Genomic DNA, 20,405 nt, shown 5'->3' with positions numbered 1-20,405 from the left:
GGCAGCAGAAGCGCCTCCCAGTGCCGAGGGCAGCTAGCAGCTGTGGAGCTGTGCAGTCTCTCACCTGAACGCCATGACGACAACCAGGGCAATGATGGTTCCTTGCAGGAAGCGCTGGCTGATGCAGGCTTGTTCCGTGACAACAGACGGGGACTGAAGGAGAAATGCAGGGGAATCAACTGCACGCCCAGTGCAGGGCTCACTGCATTTCTATTCCACTCTGCCCTGGGGCCTCTCCCCCTGGCCCCAGCCTTCCCCGGGATGGGAGGACTGCAGTGCGGGAGGCCATTCCTCCTGCATCACACCATGCCCTTTGATGGTCACTGAAGCAGCAGCAGCAGGATGGCTCATCCACAAGGCATTGGCTCGTCCTGCTGCGAGAGGCAGGATGGCCGCAGGGCACTGGGAGCGGGAGAAGGAGTGGGAGGAGGAGGACACAGCTAGCTCTGGCCCGACATAGGGCCCGCTCACATGTCCCCCACTGCAGAACACAGCCCCCGGGCTCTGCACCGCTGTTCCAGACACACCCACACTGTCCAGACACACAGCCCCCCGCATGTCAAACCCCACATCCCTTCGCAAAAGGCTCCCATACCTTGCTGGCCATTTTGGGGGGCCTCTTTTTGTGGGGCACACTTCCTGCGCGGCTGAACTGACTTCCTGTTTGGCTGCAAGCAGAGAAGAGGCATTGAGGTGGGATGTGTCTGGCTGGGACCCCAGGGGAACCCACTGGGTGGCAATGGGGTGCAGGTTGTGTACCTGACTCAGTAACTGCAGGAGGAAAGCTTTGAGCACCATGCTGGGCTAAAGGGCCCTGTCCAACAGCCCAGTTGTTGGCGAAGGCTCCAATAGGTGAAAGGAAACAGAGTGAGCTCTGCCCCCTCACCAAGCCATCCTGCAGGTAGGGCCTGCAAAACAGGCTTCACCTGCTCCTCTCGGGTCAAAAAACATTAACCCTCAGGATGTGGCTCGCCCTGGGACGGACAGTCGAGTCGGACCAGGCCGCCATTTCCATGCTGGAGTCTCGTACACAGCCCGAGGTTCAGTTTGTTTCCCCAACAGCAGCTCATGGATCATCTCCAGTCCCCATTATCCCAGCACTGCACCAAATCCTGATTTCCCCGACTGCCAGGCAGACAGAGCCCGAAGGGGAATCTCCCTGTATACCCCCTATGGCAGTGCCAGGCAGCCAGTGCCCAAAGGGGAATCTCCCTGTATTGCTCCCTTCCCGCAGCGCCAGGCTGCCTGGATCCAAGGAGGAATTTCCCTGCACCCACCCCCAACACCAGGCTGCCTGTGCCCAAGGGGAAATCTCCCTGCACCCGCACCCCAGTGCCCGGGCAGGAATCTCCCTGTATTCCCCCCAGTGCAGGCTGACTGGTGTACAGGCCTGAGGTGGGATGCTCCTTTCTGCTCCCCTGCCCCATGTTTGGAGGTGGAGGGAGGATGCCTGTACCTGAATGCCCCAGAGCTGACCGTTGACTTCATGCTGTCCAGACGCTTGAGCTTAGCCAGCTTGTGACTCCACCTCTCCAGCTCATCAATGCGGGTCTCCAGGTTGTCGGTCAGCTTGCAGAGCTCCTTCACTGCCCCGACATTCTCCATGAAGATCCGCTCCTGCCAGGGGCCACATCGTTCTGCGTGAGCCCTCTCCAGGAGTAGAGGGACACACACACACACAGACCTGCCTGGCCTCCTTCAAATCTCTTGAGCCACTGCAGACCTACCCTTCCCCAGTGGAAAGGTCACAATGTGTTGCTCAGCATCCCGGAAGGGGAAAGGCACGAGAGGAAACCCACCCAACCACGGCCTAGCCATCGGGACACTGATATTTATACACATTTTTTAATGCGCTTACTTCAGTTGGTAACAAATCTGGATAAAGGAGGGTCTCTTGGGCACCAGCAGGCCTTGGCAACCTGTCAATGTACAGTCCTTCTCAACAACAAAGACATTCGCCTACACCCCCAAATCCTGACACTCGGAGAGTGAGCACCCTGCCAGCCTCGGCTTCTCCAGTACACCAGGGCACTCCAGTCCCGGGCCCCACTGCTCACAACTGCGGCGCTGTCCCATGGGGGTGGGGGAGAGGCACACTCTCAGGCATTGCCTCATTATCCCCAAACCCTTTTCCCTGTTTCTTCCCTGCACTGGGTCTTGTCACAATCCCAGCCTGAGCCCTGTGCACAACTGTTTGATCTATGTGCCTAGCACAGTGGGGGCCTGGTCCTTGCTTGGGGCCTCTGGACCCCGCAGGTAATTCATAGCAATAGGCAGGTCCCAGCTCAAAACCAACATGTTAAACTCTCCCTGGCGACCAGCAGGCAGCCAGTGCAGATCATCCAGCCCCAGCATAACATGCTCCTTGCGAGACACCCCACATAAACAGGCAGGCCCCCACCATGCTTGGCCCCAGCTCCTGCTTCCCTGTAGGGTGCACTGCAGGAATCCAGTTGGTAGTGTACAAAAACCACAAGAGGCAGTAACAAGGTCCTACAAGAGTCAGATGAAAAAAGACATGCCTGGCCACTGTTGCCATCTGGTCATCTAACTGCAGAGGGGAATTGACCCACAGCCAGAAAGGAACGGAGGCACCAAAGATCGGCCCTGTTCATTCCCACTATGGTCTACAGGCAAGTCAACCAACCCCCACGGCCAGCAACACAAAAGGCAGCTGGTAAACCTAGTGAGATCAGCATGGATGCCTGACTTTTATCCCCTGCTGGTGGAGATCATCTCCAACGGAGCTAGTGTGGCCTCAGGCCACACCTGGGTCTGGATCAAGACTGTCGAGGAGATCTGAGGGAGCCAGGTACTCCAAGCTATCTCACCACAACCTCCTCTGTCAGCTGAACCAGAATGGGAAGATTAGATACAGAGTCCTAATTTGGCAAGTAGCTTTTTCGGGATGGGGCACAGGCCTCGGAACAGCCTACTTAAAGGAAGCCAGGAACCTGCCGTCCCTCAAAAACTGCTGTCAATGCCCACTAATATTGGGCTCAGGTCTTCCCCAGCGGCCCTCACCAACCAGGAAGGACGAGTCCAGAGTCCAGGTTGTGGAGTGATGCCAATGCTAGCTCACAGAACACATCTGGCTGAAACTCAAGCAGGAGAGACTTGGTTTACAAGTGTTGGTAAGAGACCATTTCCCAGGCGTCAGATTTTGACTCTGTTTCACCTCTACCTTTACGTGAAGGGGAAAAAGAAAACACACCAAAATTCACCATCCTCCCCCCACCCTTTTAATCACCAGTTCTTACGCATCCCCCATCTGCTCTGTGGAGGGTACCACTAACCTTATTCACCACCAGGAAGTTCTCGATGGTTTTCCCATTGGCAAAGACCATGTCCCCGGTGTCTTTCACTGCTTCGGGAAGAATCTCCTTCACTTCCTGAGCAATGACACCTGCACAGAAACCACAGCACCAATCACCATGGTTCTGGCCCCCGAAACGCCTTCCACAATAGCTGACTTCTTCTCATGAGACACTCAGTTGCTGACATGAACCCCACACACTATGCAGCGATTAATAAGAAACCAATATCCACCCCTGAGCTGCCAAGACAGAGTGTAGGGGACTTAATTTCCTGAAAGGCCCATGCATCGCCAGAATGTAACCTCAGGCTAACGCCAGTGAAAAACAGCTGGGAAAGGAACAACTGGATAAAGACTGATTCCCAGGTTCTTTGTATATCATATTTGGATTCTACACTTTCTTTGGACTGCTGCAGGGCAGGATGGAGAGGCATCAGCTCAGCTGGCATGGAGCAGCAGGAGCCGCTGCGAGTTACGATTGAGGAGAAACGTTAGTTTGCACTACAACCCCCCCGTAGCATACAACTGTGAGGATGACGCCCGTGGGTTGGTGCAGGGACTGTACCTGTCTCAGACGTGCTTTCAATGCCCACAGTGGCAGCAAACTCTGGCTTGTAGTTATAGTGCACCAGCCGCATACGGGAGATCCTCTTCAGCTGCTCTGTGGTGTCCACCTGGGACAAGGCGAACACATGGGATCTATAAGTAGGACGCTGTTCTTTAAAAGTCCAAGAATCTGGCCCCAGGCAGCAAAGAGCAATGGCCACGAGGGCTCTCATCAGTGCCCACCGCGGCAGGTCTCAGACACCAGACCCAGAATGAGAACACCCACCTGCTGGACACAGTCTGCTAACAGTCGTAGCCAGGATTAAAATCCAGGATTTATCAAAAAAGGACCAGGTCAAATGACTCGAGAAAAGGGAGCGAGCCCCATCACACCCCCACACACCATGGGAAGGGGCAAAGACAGCTCTCTGAGATTTGAAGACCTCACTGCATCTAGTAACATTTGACCTTGCTGGAAGAGATTATCCAGATCAGTTCAATTAAGAACCCACCAGGACCAGAGCAAGGCTCTGACTGGCTCTGATCTGAGGCTGGATAAAGTTTGGCTTGATGTCTTTGGTGGTTTTCATATTTGTTGTTCGGCACTTTCTGGTTCCAGCTAGAAGAAGAGCTGAAATTCCATGAGACAAGCCGTGCCTTGGAGAGAGGCTGTTCTGTTCTCACGGGATTTCTGGCCTGCAGGGCATGAGGCAGCTCACATGCTCTCCAGAAACTCTGTACTCAAGGGCTTTCCTGCTCAGCTGTGCAGATGGAGCATCTCACATCAATATACGAACTTTTAGAACATAAGAACGGCCAAACTGGGTCAGACCAAGGGTCCATCTAGCTCAGTATCCTCTTTTCCAACAGTGGCCAATGCCAGGTGCCCCAGAGGGAATGAACAGAACAGGTAATCATCAAGTGATCCATTCCTTGTCGCCCATTCCCAGCTTCTGGCAAACAGAGGCTAGGGACACCATCCCTGCCCATCCCGGCTAATAGCCATTGTTGGACCTATCCTCCATGAACTTATCTAGTTCTTTTTTGAACGGTTATAGTCTTGGCCTTCACATCCTCTGGCAAGGAGTTCCACAGGTTGACTGTGTGTTGTGTGAAAAAATACTTCCTTTTGTTTGTTTTAAACCTGCTGCCTATTAATTTCATGTGATGACCCCTAGTTCTTGTGTTATGAGGAGTAAATAACACTTCCTTATTTACTTTCTTCACACCAGTCATGATTTTATAGACCTCTATCATATCCCCCCTTAGTCATCTCTTTTCCAAGCTGACAAGTCCCCCGTCTTATTAATCGCTCCTCATATGGCAGCCGTTCCATACCCCTAATAATTTTTGTTGCGCTTTTCTGAACCTTTTCCAATTCCAATATACCTTTTCTGCAGTGGGGCGACCACATCTGCACACAGTATTCAAGATGTGGGCGTACCATGGATTTATATAGAGGCAACATGATATTTTCTGTCTTATTATCTACCCCTTTCTTAATGATTCCCAACATTCTGTTTGCTTTTTGGACTGCTGCTGCACATAGATTCATAGATACTAAGGTCAGAAGGGAGCATTATGATCATCTAGTCTGACCTCCTGCACAACGCAGGCCACAGAATCTCACCCACCCACTCCTGCGAAAAACCTCACCTATGTCTGAGCTATTGAAGTCCTCAAGTCGTGGTTTAAAGACTTCAAGGAGCAGAGAATCCTCCAGCAAGTGACCCGTGCCCCATGCTACAGAGGAAGGCGAAAAACCTCCAGGGCCTCTTCCAATCTGCCCTGGAGGAGAATTCCTTCCCGACCCCAAATATGGCCTTCTGCTGAACCATGAGCATATGGGCAAGATTCAGCAGCCAGATACTACAGAAAATTCTTTCCTGGGTAACTCAGATCCCAGCCCATCTAACGTCCCATCACAGGCCATTAGGCCTATTTACCATGAATATTTAAAGATCAATTAATTACCAAAATCATGTTATCCCATCATACCATCTCCTCCATAAACTTATCGAGTTTAATCTTAAAGCCAGATAGATCTTTTGCCCTCACTGCTTCCCCTTGGAAGGCTATTCCAAAACTTCACTCCTCTGACGGTTAGAAACCTTTGTCTAATTTCAAGTCTAAACTTCCTGGTGGCCAGTTTATATCCATTTGTTCTTGTGTCCACATTGGTGCTGAGCTTAAATAATTCCTCTCCCTCTCCAGTATTTATCCCTCTGATATATTTATAAAGAGCAATCATATCTCCCCTCAACCTTCTTTTAGTTAGGTTAAACAAGCCAAGCTCCTTGAGTCTTCTTTCATAAGACAAGTTTTCCATTCCTCGGATCATCCTAGTAGCCCTTCTCTGTACCTGTTCCAGTTTGAATTCATCCTTCTTAAACATGGGAGACCAGAACTGCACACAGTATTCCAGGTGAGGTCTCACCAGTGCCTTGTATAACGGTACTAACACCTCCTTATCCCTACTGGAAATACCTCTCCTGATGCATCCCAAGACCGCATTAACTTTTTTCACGGCCATATCACATTGGCGGCTCATAGTCATCCTATGATCAACCAATACTCCAAGGTCCTTCTCCTCCTCCGTTACTTCTAACTGATGCGTCCCCAGCTTATAACTAAAATTCTTTGTTATTAATCCCTAAATGCATAACCTTACATTTCTCACTATTAAATTTCATCCTATTACTATTACTCCAGTTTACAAGGTCATCCAGATCCTCCTGTATGATATCCCGGTCCTTCTCTAAATTGGCAATACCTCCCAGCTTTGTATCATCCGCAAACCTTATTAGCACACTCCCACTTTTTGTGCCGAGGTCAGTAATAAAAAGATTAAATAAGATTGGTCCCAAAACTGATCCTTGAGGAACTCCACTGGTAACCTCCCTCCAGCCTGACAATTCACCTTTCAGTAGGACGCATTGTAGTCTCCCCTTTAACCAATTCCTTATCCACCTTTCAATGTTCGTATTGATCCCCATCTTTTCCAATTTAACTAATAATTCCCCATGTGGCACAGTATCAAACGCCTTACTGAAATCTAGGTAAATTAGATGCACTGCGTTTCCTTTGTCCAAAAAAATCTGTTACTTTCTCAAAGAAGGAGGAGATCAGGTTGGTTTGGCACGATCTACCTTTTCTAAAACCACATTGAGTGGATGTTTTCAGAGAACTATCCACAATGACTCCAAGATCTCTTTCTTGAGTGGTAACAGCTAATTTAGACCCCAACATTTTATATCTATTGTTGGGATTATGTTTTCCAATGTGCATTGCTTTGCATTTATCAACACTGAACTTCATCTGCCATTTGGTTGCCCAGTCACCCAGTTTTGAGAGATCCCTTTGTAACTCTTCCCAGGCTGCCTGGGACTTAACTATATTGAATAGTTTTGTATCATCTGCAAATTTTGCCACCTCACTGTTTACACCTTTTTCCAGATCATTTATGAATCTGTTGACTAGGACTGGTCCCAGTATAGACCCCTTGGGAACACCATTATTTACCTCTCTCCATTCTGAAAACTGACCATTTATTCCTACCCTTTGTTTCCTATCTTTTAACCAGTTACCAATCCATAAGAGGACCTTCCCTCTTACCCCATGACAGCTTACTTTGCTTAAGAGCCTTTGGTAAGGGATCTTGTCAAAGGCTTTTTGAAAATCTAAGTACACTATATCCACTGGATTCCCCCTTGTCCACATGCTTGTTGACCCCCTTAAAGAATTCTAGTAGATTGATGAGGCATGATTTCCTTTACAAACACCATGTTGACTTTTCCCCAACAAATTATGTTTATCTATGTATCTGACAATTCTGTTCTTTACTATAGTTTCAACCAGTTTGCACGGTACTGAAGTCAGGCTTACCAGCCTGCAGTTGCCAGGGTCACCTCTGGAGCCCTTTTTAAAAAATTGGCATCACATTAGCTATCCTCCAGTCATTTGGTAGAAACTCTGATTTAGGTGCCTCTCCAGCCCCACCATCCAACTCAGACTGGCCTCCTGTGTCCTGCCAGCCTTCCCCAGCTCTCACCTCCTGAATGTCATCTTTCGCTCGGATATCTGACGGGTGCATCAGCGAGCCCATGACCTTCACGTTGCCATGGACCACCAGGGCTTCATCGGGGCGGTCGGTGTTGATGCCAACTCGGCCGTGGTGAAAGACCGTGTCAGGGAGCTGAGCCCGCTGCCAGAGGACGTCGCTGTCACTCTCAAACTGACCCGGGTTAGAGGCCTGTGGAAAAGCAAGAGGGCAGCGACTGAAGAGCGTCCAGAGCAGCAGCAGAGAGATGAAACCAAAGAGAGGAGGGGCCGGTGCTGGTAGGCGGAGACAGCATGAGCACGGGGGGCTTCAGCAGAATCCTAAGCAGGGACCCCCCCAGACTCATCCCCCTGAAACACGCACCAGAGGGCCAGGGCACCATGCGCAGCTGGCATAGACGGTGTTCGGATGCCCCCACACAGAGGATTACACCCCTGTGTGATGAGAAGACCCCGGAGTGATCATGGCTGCCTGCCACGGTTGAGGGCATCCACGTTCTAGCCCAGGCTTCCAGTCACTAGCGGGGATGGGGAAATGTGGTAAACAGGCTTAAGGAGCAGCAACGGAGCCTGTGTCAAGACTGAACCGTGCAGCCAGGCTGCGCCCTTATTCTAAGGTTACCTTGTACGTGAGGTGGGATGGAACCTCTGTGAGCCCAGGGCAGCCTGGGAAGGACAAGGAGCCGTGCTGGGTTTAACTGGCAAGTGCCTGCGGACCCAGCAATGTCAGGATACGCCTCTGATAAAATATCCACGGCCCCAAGCCTCAGGTCAGATGACTCAGGCTTGCGGGGCTGTAAAATTGCAGTGTAGATGTTCGGGTTCAGGCAGGAGGCCGAGCTCTGAGATCCTTCCCCCTTGCGGGGTCTCAGAGCACAGGCTCCAGCCTGAGCCCGAACGTCTACACAGCAATTTCATATCCCCATAGCCTGAGCCTGCTGCCCCAGCCAGTTGTGGCCAGGCTGCGGGGTGTTTATCGCAGTGCAGACACACCCTAGGAGGCTCCCTATCCAGCTGCCGATGGAAAAGCTCAGGCGTAGGTACTTGAACGGTTATCAGGCTGTGACCGCAGAGCTCGAAAGCCAGCAGTACCAGCTCCCCAGGAGGCTGCTAGGGGAGCAACCTGCCTGAACTCCCCCTCCCAGTGCAGGGCGGCACGGCCAGCCGAGGACACGCACAGCCCCGGGGTCGTTTTGGGCATGATGCAGAGCTCTGCGGCAGTATGAAGCAATGCAGCGAAACCAGACAGAGGAGCAGGAGACAGGGGTTCTGCGTGGGCCAAGGAGGGGTGAGGACTTTGCTCCCCAAGCCTGTGGCAACAAAGCCCTGCCTGCACTTTGTGAGGAAACAGCCCTGCAGTGGGGTGTTCTCTGCTCTCCGATCCCCATCTCTGATCGAGACTCTCTCAGCAGGCACCGGCCAATAGAATCTGTGTCCGCACCTTTCCTCTCCCATTTCCTGAGCCTTACGCTACCTGAGCCCCTGGAATTGTACTGACGCTCTCCCTACCCAAAATAAGGACCACACAGACTCATCTCCCCAGAGGCCAGCGCTGCTGGGACTGGGACTGCATGAGAGCAGGGGGCTACCAGGACGTGCCAACTCTCCCTCCCTGGAGCAAGGATCGTACTGAATCCTGCAAGGTGCTGCTGAGGGGGGGGTCTCTCACAGGGAGCTACTGGTCTGTATCTCATCTCTGCACTGGCTAGGCCATGGCTGCAGCTGTGCCCTGCTCAGGGGTTGAGTCTGTGTGGTCCAGGCTGTCCACTTTTCCCACAGCTCTGTTGTGGAGCCCCCCGGAGGCTGCATAGCTTGTCATGTACTTACTTGTCTGCAGACTCCGGGGTCCCCGTCCGCCCTCCGTTTGTGTTTTACCCCCGAACTGGCCCTTTGCTAGAGGAAACGGACAAAGCACTTAAAAGGCGGCAGGGCGGAGACAGCCAATCACAACGTCACAGCCTGACTCTCACTGCTTCCTGCTTCTGAGCGGCCACGCGGGGCCAAAACCGACCTATGTTCCTCAGACCCCTACGCTCCCGTTCCCCATGGGAGACGAGAGCTCGACTAGCTGAATGCTGGGAGAACCTGTCAGGGGAATCCAGTGTCTTTCCTGCCTGGCCTTGACTCCAGCCTTCAGCCCTGCTGCCCCTCAGGCATCTGGAAAATTCAGCCAGGACACCCACTGAAAGTCCCAAGACCGTTCCCTCGCTCCCCACAGCCCCTTCCTGGGCAACGCATCCCCAGCCTTGCACTCCCCTCCTGGAGAATGTGCCTTCTTCTCTGTCCGTGTCTCTCTGTGCTGGGTTCCTGCAGGAACACGTGGGCTGCCTTCTTCATAAAGTGCGGGAAGGATCGGGAGTGGGGTCCCAGAAAGCCAGGCAGAGAAAGGGGGGAAGGGCAGCAGGGGTCTTGAAGAGCCAGGCAAAGGGTTGGTGGGGGAACCGAAAAGCCAGGAGAAGGGGGCAAGAGGATAGGGGTGTTCTGTGAGTCAGGAGAAAACTTACTCTGACGATGATGCGCTCGGAAATGTGGGCAGCCAGCGTGTAGGTCTGGTTCTGGGCATGGGCCTGCAGGGCCACGACGAGCATGAAGTACCTGCGAATGACAGACACCCACTAGGGTCATCTGCAGCAGGAAGGGAGTGCATCCCCCTGGAGGGGAGAGGCATGGCGGATACTGCCTCCCCTCAGACAGACAGGGAAGTCCCCACGCCACGGCGGGCACAGCTGGAATTCCTACACTTCCCCCAGACAGGGACATGCCTCTCACGGGCACTGTCTGATCCAGTTAGCACTCAGGTCTCCAAACATCTGCTGCCCCCATGGCAGCACTCTTCTACTGTAGCCGTGTCTACAAGTCTTCATCGACTGCCCGGTCTCCTCCAAGGCCTGCAGCCTGCCCAGGCTGCGGTCTATTTCACTGCTCACAAGCTCAGCAGGGCTGGGCTCAGCTCGGTATTTGGACCGGAGGTTGCAAAAGAAACCCAGGTAACCACGGTGACTGGTGCTAGTGACTGAGTAGGGTATGCTCTTCCCTCTCGGTCGATATTGAGCCAGCTCCTCAGCACAGCTCCAGGGGCCACGGCGCTGCTGGAGCCCAGGGCCCAGCTTTCAGACAGTCATGGCTGCTTGTCCAGGGGCTCTCCCTGCGAACACTTCAGCCAGCGCATTCAGTGCCTGGCAGGACAGCTCCTCAGCACCCATCCCCACACCCCCTTTCCGTTCTGCCCGTCAAGGTGGCCTGCACGAAGCAGCCGTGCTCCCAGCCGCCAGGGGCAGCTCTGCAGCACTCTGATCCCCAGTTCAGCCTCCCCGAGTCCCATGTTTGCAGTTCCGCCAAGCCCCCGTCACAGGCTCGGAGGGAACCATGCTGCTCCGTACCTCTGGTCAGGGTTGGGCTTGCCCTTCTTCCTCATGTTATTAGCCGTGGTCTCGCTGAAATGCAGCCGCCCCACAGTGACCTTCGTGACCTGCTCCGGAGGCAGGTTGACCCTGGAAGGGGAAGCAGCGGAGCCACTGAGGACACAGAGCTGGAAAGGAGGCCGCACGGAGAACGGCCATTTCCCCTCACGTGGGAAGATCAGCCCCCAGCTGCAATCATCTAGGGAACTCCCACCTCTTCCTCACTTCAAGGGGTGTTGCCAAAATGCCTCAGATCAGGCTCCGGGGGCCAGGGGGACCCACCACAGGTCAGTGAGCTCTGGGCGTGGAGCGGAGAGGAGTCATTGTTTTGGGAAGTGAAGGAGACAGAGAGCGAGAATACTTTAAATACACTCCCCGCCTGAGCCCTCCATGCCAGCACCCTGTAGTACCCCCTTCGCCCCACTCTGCCTTCCTACCCTTAGGGGTCCTCATCCCAGGGTCCCTCAATCTCCCCTCCTTGGGTGGCTCTCCTGTGACAGGCTCCCCACCTTCAGGCCGCCACGCCCTGGGCAGTACTCACGTGACAGGGTTGAAGGGCCGTTTGCTGCGGTCAGACTGCGACTGCTCTATGTTGATCGATTGGTTCAAGGCCTCTAACTGAAGGGAAAGATCCAGGAACATTACAGAGAGTGGAACGGCATGGCTTTCCCCTCTCTCAGCCCCTTTTCCCTCATCACCATTGTCCCAAGGACAATCTATCCAGCCACTTACCCAAAGTACATCAACAGCGCCAACCTCCCCAGTGTCTGGGCACCCATAATTACCCCCTGGGAATTTGCCTCACTGGCACCATAACCACTGCTCAGAAAAGACCAGGTTTACTTTGTCCCCTTACCATTGCCTGTACCTCCCCCGCCCCTTCTCCAGCTGTAAGAGAGGGCAGGAGTTCTCTGCACCAGCAGGGCCAGACAGCCTCTTCCTTGCTCCTCACACACAGACTCAAATGTACAGGCACTGATGTACATACAGAGCCCTGCCAGATTGCCCAGGGGAACCCTCTTTACTGCCTGTTCTCTCGTGACTAGACTTCACCCAGCAGATGGGGCTAGGGCACAAGGCTCCTATCCTTCCTTTAGGTAACGTCCTGGTCATGCAAAACTTGTGATTTCCACACATGCAGGCCGGATCACATATGCTTGTATCACACACATTGGCTCCCCTACGCAGGCTCCACTCACTGACCCACTCACCCACAAACGTACACAGTGATATAATGCTCATCTTTCCCACCCAGAGACTGACAAGATCATACACACGGTAACAACACTGCCTGTGGGCCTATGGACACTGACACACATGCTCGCACACGCACCCTGAAATGGCCTTCAGCTCTTGCAGGGTTCTCCCCCTTCCCCCAGAACTTGCCTTCACTCCATGCAGCTTCAGGTAGAAGCAGTCGAGGGGCTTCAGGCCCTCAGGGGTCTTCACGTACTTGGGATCTCCGATCATGCCGATGTAGACCGTGACCTGGAAGTGATTCTTCTTCTGGCACACGAAGGCATCATCGCCCACGGAGAAGTTGAACCCTTTGTCCGCATCCACCCGGTACGTAGGTGGGGGGCTGTGCACCAAGGTAGGGGGAAAAGGCAGCAGGCATTAGACTGAAGGACAAACAACCCACTGATATCTCTGCATGGTCTGATAATTTATAGCAGGGGAGCAGCATAAACAGACAGAGTGTTTCATGGACACTTCTCATCTCATTAATGATCACACAGACCAGCTCTCCTCATGTTTACGACCAAATAACATCCCCGTGGCAACTACAAGAATGGCTAATGTGGGAAAGTAACAATAGGGAAGCACTGTATGTATTTTTAGTTGTCTTTTAATGCAGTTCAGTAGCTGGAAACTGGGAGGAGGAGCCAGCATCGTGTGACTAGCCCACCTCTGTGCAGATCACCAGCAGGCTCTCTGCTTCATGGGTCACCAGTGACCCAAAGACCCCTTTGTGCGAACTTCTGGTGTACAGTGTAATTTATCCAAGGATCCCAATGTGCTTGACAGGACTGCGCCATGGCTAGTTTTGGGTTCAAACACAAGCAGCTGTTTAACTGTGCACAGCTGCTATATGCAGCCGGTTAGGGAAAAGAGCGTAAGAGAATCCCATGGCCATCGGAAGCTGCAGGGGGGATTTTAGGCTGGCAGAATGTTTCCGGATCGAAAGGGAATATAGTTATTTGACTTGGAATTTGCTCAGGCCGCCAGGGTCACTCCCAGCTCTTACACAAGGTGCCACAGAATCTTTCATGACCACCAGGCAACAGAGAGGCATCACGTCCAATCACACTGCCCCTCCTTGAGCCACGCATTGGAGCCCTGACTTCGTACAGATTTAGAGTGAGCACATCCTGCTGCCCCTGCCTTGCCCTTGGAGGTCTTCCATCCACTCACCCCCAAGGTCCAACCCTGCTTAACGTCTGGGATCTGAATTCTGCTCCTCGGGACAGGGGGCAGTGCTGGTGGATCAGGCTGACCTAGGAAGCCATGCAGGGATGGAGGTGTGGGGGGGCACTGGACATTCTCTGGGGGTTTCTCTCCTGAACAGGATCTTTCAGAGAGACTGATGAGACCCCTCATGGGGTTCCGTTCTCCAAGTGACCCATCCCGGCCTTGCTGCCAGGCTGTACCCGCCTCGAGCAGCCGGATTCCTGGGGAAATCAGAACCACCTGCTGCCACTGCTAACAGCTCCCACCATGGCACGTCCTGGCTGGGCGGGGAAACTTGGGCTACAGAGAAGAAACACGCACCAGCTGGGGAGGTTTAATCTGTATCTCCCTAATGGGCTGGTTACCATGGGAACGGCAAAAATATGTGGCCTTCGCACCAAGTCCCCCTTTCTCCCACCTCCCAAGATCCCTGGCCCGCACTCTGGGCTAGGGCCCCTCTGCGGGGCACTGCCTGCCTGGCACAGGTGGGAAAGGAAACACCCTCAAGTCAGTCACTCACTCAGCATTTCAACTGGGAGACCAAAATCCAATCTTTTCCCCCCTCTCCTCAATTTTCAAATCACAGGGAGCATCTGCACATAATTACAGGTGCCAGGACTCATTTTTCACACTAGGCATTAAAAAGTACAGTGCATCCTTCCACGAAAGAAAAAACCATGCCACCTTCCTCTCCTCCCAGGTGTTAATTTTTAGAATGAATGAACAACAGAGCTTCAAAAGGTCTGAGTGTCGGAGAAGAGTGACTGGGAGGGCAGGACAGCCACTGACAGAAAGACTGACGGCTCCACCAGACTATTAGACCGGACAGACTTCGTAGGCAGAAGTAAAGGCAGGAGAGGGTCACTCGCTTTTACACAGGCGTCTTCCCTCAGGCCTAGTCAATTCAGTGCCACAACTACCAGCCTGGCCTAAAAGAAGCCCCTCTCTTCTGGGGTCAAAAGGCAATTCATCCCCCTAAGCACGCACAAGAGACCCGACTAATCGAGGGCAAGATGTGTGGGTTCCCTAGAAGATGGGGTATTTTCACTCGGGCGATAGCTGAACAGCAGCCAGTGGGTGAAATGTGGTCCAGGAAATTCTTCAGCATGACCATTTTCATCCTTAACACTGCAACATGGCCCACAAAGACTACAGTCCCAGTATGCAGTGCCCCGTCCTGATCTGGGCAGCCCAGCCACACTGCCCGCTGGGCATTTCCATACTGGCAAAAGCACCTGGATCATGCACGGGTGACAGAAGATGCGCGAGGATGCAACTTATTCAAGCTTTAATGAAAGGATCTTTCGCTCACGCTTTCATATCATCGGCTTTATGGGCTGCACTTCCACCCTGATGAGAAGGGTAATAGTTTTCATTTATTTTATGATTACCAGTATCATTATCCCCATTTTACAGGTGGGGAAGTGAGGTATAGAGGATGGGTGACTGACCTAAGGTCACAGAGTAACAGGGTTGGGGTTGGACGCCAAGTGTCCCGACTCCCAGTCCTATGCTCTTGACACAGTCACAGGGCCTTGCAGACCACACGGCCTTCTGATGAGGGTCACTGCCATCTACTTCATTTAGTGCCGAGTAAGCGCAGCCTCAGGACTTCTGGCAAGGAGCAAGTGCAGCCCTCAGCTCCCGACCTGTGATCTACAGATTCATGACTGCTTCCCGAATGGTTTGTAACTGCCAGGTTTCCCATCAGCCAATCAAAACTCTTAATTAAAACTACAGTGACACAAACTGGATCAGAGCAACAACAACATAAAGCATCAACAGAAACAGTAAGTTGGGTCCCTCTTTTAGAAGCATCACCCAGCCCCATGTCATCCCAAAGTTCATTCGCCAGCCAGTTCCTGCTCCCACTGCTCCTGGTTCCCCCACAAGCCACATCCCCTCACTGGTCTCCCACCATTACGCCAGCAGAAACACACCACCCCCCTGGGCTGTGTTTTTTGGACTCCCCAGTGGCAAATGGGTTAACATTGAATGACGTCCTCCTGGTGATTCAGGCTCTGGTGAATGAAGCCGGGACAGCTCCATGAGTAACCATTTATTTCTTCCTTGGAGTGGCAGAGGGACCCTGGGCCGCCTGAGATGTGACCTGAACAAAAAGCAGATGCTGGAAGTGGAGAGCGCTACCTTAGCCAGAAAGAATGAGAGGAATTTCCCTCTCTCGCTCTTGCCCCTTCCTCACAGCTTCAGAGCTTCATTTTTGCTTTCCACTTCTTCCCACTAAACTCCTTCATCTGCTCTCGCGGGTTCCTCTCTCTCAGCAACGTACGAATTGCCTATCGTGGATCAGACCCAAGACCTGGCCCATCTCTGACAGTAGCAGGCATTAGATACTTCGGAGGAAGATGTAAAAACCCTGCAGCAGGCAGAAGTGGGATTATCTGCCCTCCAGGTTAGGTCTCTCCTCTTCCTCAAGCTCTGTCATTTGATCCAGGTCTTTCTGTCTTTCCCCTTGGTCCCTCGTGAATGGGTCTCTGAGAGCATGCAGTCTGGGCTCCTCAGGCCCTGGTCCCTGTACCAACCGTGTGCATCCACATATACACACAGACCCTCCCTCCCCTAACAACCGCTCTCACCCTGACACACACTCCCCCACTTTGCACAGAAACACAATTCACTCACTCCCGCCCTACACTATCAACCTCACTGCCTCCGTAGCGTACCAGGGCCCTGCTGGAGGGGCGGTGGTCTGCATGTGCCACTGATGTACCAGGGGAGAACCATGCGCCAGCTGCAGCCAAGAGAGATACAGCGAGTGAGGAGGAGGGGGAGGAGTTCACAAAACAAACAGTAGCCTCCCAAATGTGTTCTGGTTAACGTCCATTCGGGCTGATGGCTGCCCAACACACATGTACACGCACAGAGAGAAAACCCCTCAGAGGGTCCCCCCTCCTCCGCCTCCCAGAACATACTGCCCAGATGAACATGATTCCCCATACTTCAATTCCCCATAGCACCAAACAGTCAGAGCTTTCTGATTGGCTGTGAGTGATGTCATCTCCGTGGGCAACAATCCTCTGCAAACATCCAGGGTCTAATGTGGAAATTCCATTTCAGAGCTTTTGAAGCCAGATGGGACCATTCTGATCTTCTAGTCCGAGCCCTGGGTCAAGCCCCTAACTCCTGGTTGAGCTCTGTTAGCAGGACACATCCAATCCTGATTTAAAGCATGGAGAATCCACCACCTCCCTTGGTAAATTGCTCCAGTAATTATCTACCCTCACTGTTAAAAAATCCATCCTGTAACAGCAAAAACACCATCTCTGGCCTCCTGCCAGATGGGTGTTGTATCCCCTTGGAAACTATCTCCCCCAGGTTTCAACTCACTGCCTTTGGTGGCACTGGTATGCAGAATTATACCCCATGAAGCACTGGCCTACAAAATTCCAGCACCCTGGGCCATGGGGATAATTAACATACATGTCTTGGGTTTTAAACGTGTCCTCTGGATGGTTCCATCCTTGATGGATGTTTGGTGCCAATCTGGCATTGGGGGATAAACGACCTTAGGTGCCAGGCTCCACTACTGAGAGTGAGAATGAAGATTATTCATTGACTTGCAATCTGCCTCATTTCAACCAATCAAAACTCAGGCCACAGCCAAAGCCACACTAATTTTTTCCAGTGAGAGTGGGAAGGTCAGAGGGCAAACTCCTAGGAATAGGTCGTCTAGGGTCAAATGGATTATTTTAGCCAAAAGGCCTCCACTGATGAAAAGTAGATTAACGCAGGTTTCAGAAGCTCAGGATTGGAGAAGAGGTGATTTCTCCTAATGCTGAGTGAAGCTGAAAGGTTATGAACTCCCCAAAGCCAGTGTCTGACATGAGGGATAGTGGTGGTGTGGGGCCCCAGGCCTCTGCGGCGGGGGCCAGGCGGGAACCACCCCCCAGCACTCACTGGCGGTGCGGCTGGGGCCGGGTTGCTGCACTTCCCGATGGCGGTGAGTGCAGGCCCGGCCCTGCTGCAGAGCTCAGGGGAGTGGGGGCCGAGCTAGGTTGGGGAAGAGGTGGGGCCGGGGCAGAGCCGGAGCAGGAGTTGAAGCAGCACGCAGCTGCGCAGGACACCAGGAAATTTGGTGCCCTACATTTCCTGGTGCCCTATGCAGCTGCGTGCTTTGCTTACAGGTAAGGACAGCCCTGCCCAGGGGCTGGTGAGAAATGCAGCCTGGGTCTGGGAACCTGAGCAATTTCCTGTGGGTCCGTGCTCGCTCCCCACTCTCACCTGCTGGACCCATGTGAAGGGCAAGAGTAAGAAAAGGATGAGACTCTGATCCCACAATTCAGCTCCCTAGGGCTGAGATTGGAGCTAAAAACCCTCTGGCTTCTTCTGGAGAACGAAACACCTAGTACAGAACCAGTCACACACGTGGTCACCTGGCTTGGAGTAACCCTGTGGAGAACCCACCTCTCTGCTGCAATTCTCCTCCAGTTTGGAACAAAGCACCTCATCTTCCCCCGACATCTAGTTCTGGAGCTGGTACACAAGAAGCTCCAAGAGCTTTGCAGAGGTCAAAGCCGCCTTCTCATTCTAGCACTGCTGCAGTGGGCTCCCAGCCGGGGCTTTCCCAAACGGCTGAGCTGTGAGAGACAACTTAGGTCTGCCTCCTAAGGATCAGCTCTCCCTTCACTCCTTGAGGCCTGGAAAGGAAAGGCCAGCTGGGCCTGCTCCCTTTCTGTGACCCCCTCTGGCTGCCCACATGGCACTGGCCCAAACAGCTTTGTCCTTCCAGAGGGAGGTTAATTCTGCATGAGAGGAAGGACGGTCTTCCCCCTAAGGCAAAGGCCTGGGAGTCAGCCCAGCTGGATTCTGTTCCCAGATCTGCCAAAAGCTCATCCTGTGACTGGGGCAAGTCCCGTCATGTCTCTGTGCCTCACTTTCCCCAGCTGTAATATTGGGTTTAAGTCACTGAGAATCTCAGCGGTAGGCAGTGTTGCTACACACCCGGTGGGAACTTGGAACCAGCTGGCCACACACTCTGGCATCTGAGGCAGCCTCCCTAGGTCACACGCCCTTCCCTGCTCCCGGAGCCAGCCCTGCCAGGAGTCCTTGGCCTGTTCTCTGCACGTCGTTCTGACGAAGCCTGATCATTCTCTCATTTTAGCTGGTATCCTGCACAACAAAGCCCCTCCCCCGAGCCCCAAAATAGGGCCCCAAACAGAGACTGGCTGGGTGGGACCTGAGGAGGAGTACGGGGTGTTTACAGGACTAGCCGCTCCTGGAATCCAGACTGCTGCTTGCCAGTGTTCAGTCACCTTTCCGGAATGCGGGGAGGATTTGCAGCAATTTCTTCCTGAACATTCATCTTCCTTGCCCTGTGAGCTGCGCGCACTTGTTCCCTGCACCCCGCCCTTCCCTCCACTTCAGCCTCCCAGCCTTTCCCTCCCCCTTGCAGCATTTCTCTGCACCCCTCAACTCCACCTCAGCCCCTTGGCCTTTCCCTCCATCTCCGCCCTCTCTTGCAGCCTCCTGGCCTTCCCCTCCCTGCAACTCTCTTCCTCTTCCTCCTGCCCCCTGTCTGGCTCTGTCTGGGTACGTCTAAGCTGGAGCTGGAGGTGTAATTTCCGGCTCAGGCAGACCTACCCATGCTAACTCTGATCCAGCTGGCGCACTGAACGTCGTATGTAGCCTCGGCTGCGCAAGGAGTTAGCCACCCTGACTACAAGCCTGTCTGAAAGCGAGGTACTTGCTTGGACAGCTAGTCCCTCCTGCCACTCAAACTGCTGCAGCTACGCTGCTGTTCGTAGTGTGCCAGCTGGATCAGAGCTGGCCTGGGTACGTCTGCCTGAGCTGCGAATTCCACCTCCAGTGCAGACTTACCCTCTGTCTTTCTATCCCCCCACTCCCTCTGCATGTTTCCCTTCCCGCTGTGGCTACTTCCCAGCTCTCGCCAAGCCTGTGGGCAGCAGGAGCCAGCAGCCCACTTCTCCACACTCCTGACCAGGGTCTCTTTTGATGAGCCACGTCTCACGCCTTTAGAGGAGAGTTAATGTTCATTTTAAAAATTCAGGGCGGTGGATGAGCCTGAAGCTGGGGGCAGAGGCCCCTCTGATCCAAAGAGACCCTTAGACAGGCTGGGTTTGGTATCACAGGCTCCTGCTAAGCGGGGCTGGGCTGTGCTCTGAGTAACGTAAGGCGATGGCAATAGCCAGAACTGCCTCGGATGGTGCAATCAGCCGCTCACACACAGCTCTGTTCCTGGGGTCAGCCGGCATTTCGCGCTCGCAGAGAATTAACTTTCCCCTGGGCAGGTTACAATGGAGACCGATGCAGGATCCCAGGGATTCCAGCACAACGCTGCCCCCCAACCCCCCTGTGACTCCCGGGGTAAGGGAGGACAAAGGGCTGGTGGGGTAGACATGAGTGTGGCTGTATCTCTGGGAGACCAGTCAGTTACTCACAGCTCCTTGTAGTTGGCATCGTAGAGAGTCACCCACTTGTTCTGCTGATGTGGCTGCCACTTTATAGACTGGTAGTTGGGATCCAGGTAGGAGCCGTTTAAGCTGTCGTTGTCTTGAATCAGCCCTGCAGCCATGGGGAAATATTTACTGAAATCATTTCTGTGAGGTCCCTGACCAGGCAAGAGCTCCCCATGCTGGTGCAAGGGAGATACT

General features: G+C 53.3%; 1 protein-coding gene across 1 annotated transcript in view; it reads right to left on the bottom strand.

Moving 5' to 3' along the window:
• MYRF (myelin regulatory factor) overlaps positions 1-20,405 on the bottom strand; it is a 103,032-nt gene that overhangs the window by 17,938 nt on the left and 64,689 nt on the right. Inside the window, exons 7-18 of the mRNA XM_077819853.1 lie at positions 20,193-20,316; positions 12,709-12,904; positions 11,864-11,940; positions 11,302-11,412; positions 10,426-10,516; positions 9,749-9,814; positions 7,914-8,114; positions 3,882-3,990; positions 3,297-3,406; positions 1,457-1,617; positions 596-668; positions 65-153 (exon numbers count right to left, since the gene is read on the bottom strand). Of these exons, the coding sequence (XP_077675979.1) occupies positions 65-153; positions 596-668; positions 1,457-1,617; positions 3,297-3,406; positions 3,882-3,990; positions 7,914-8,114; positions 9,749-9,814; positions 10,426-10,516; positions 11,302-11,412; positions 11,864-11,940; positions 12,709-12,904; positions 20,193-20,316 (1,408 nt within the window). The remainder of the gene's footprint in view (positions 1-64; positions 154-595; positions 669-1,456; positions 1,618-3,296; positions 3,407-3,881; positions 3,991-7,913; positions 8,115-9,748; positions 9,815-10,425; positions 10,517-11,301; positions 11,413-11,863; positions 11,941-12,708; positions 12,905-20,192; positions 20,317-20,405) is intronic.

The sequence above is a fragment of the Eretmochelys imbricata genome, chromosome 6 (assembly GCF_965152235.1).
Source record: "Eretmochelys imbricata isolate rEreImb1 chromosome 6, rEreImb1.hap1, whole genome shotgun sequence".
In the NCBI taxonomy this organism is placed as follows: Eukaryota; Metazoa; Chordata; order Testudines; family Cheloniidae; genus Eretmochelys; species Eretmochelys imbricata.
Note: the sequence above shows the minus strand (reverse complement) of the source record. Positions and strands in the feature narration are given on the sequence as shown.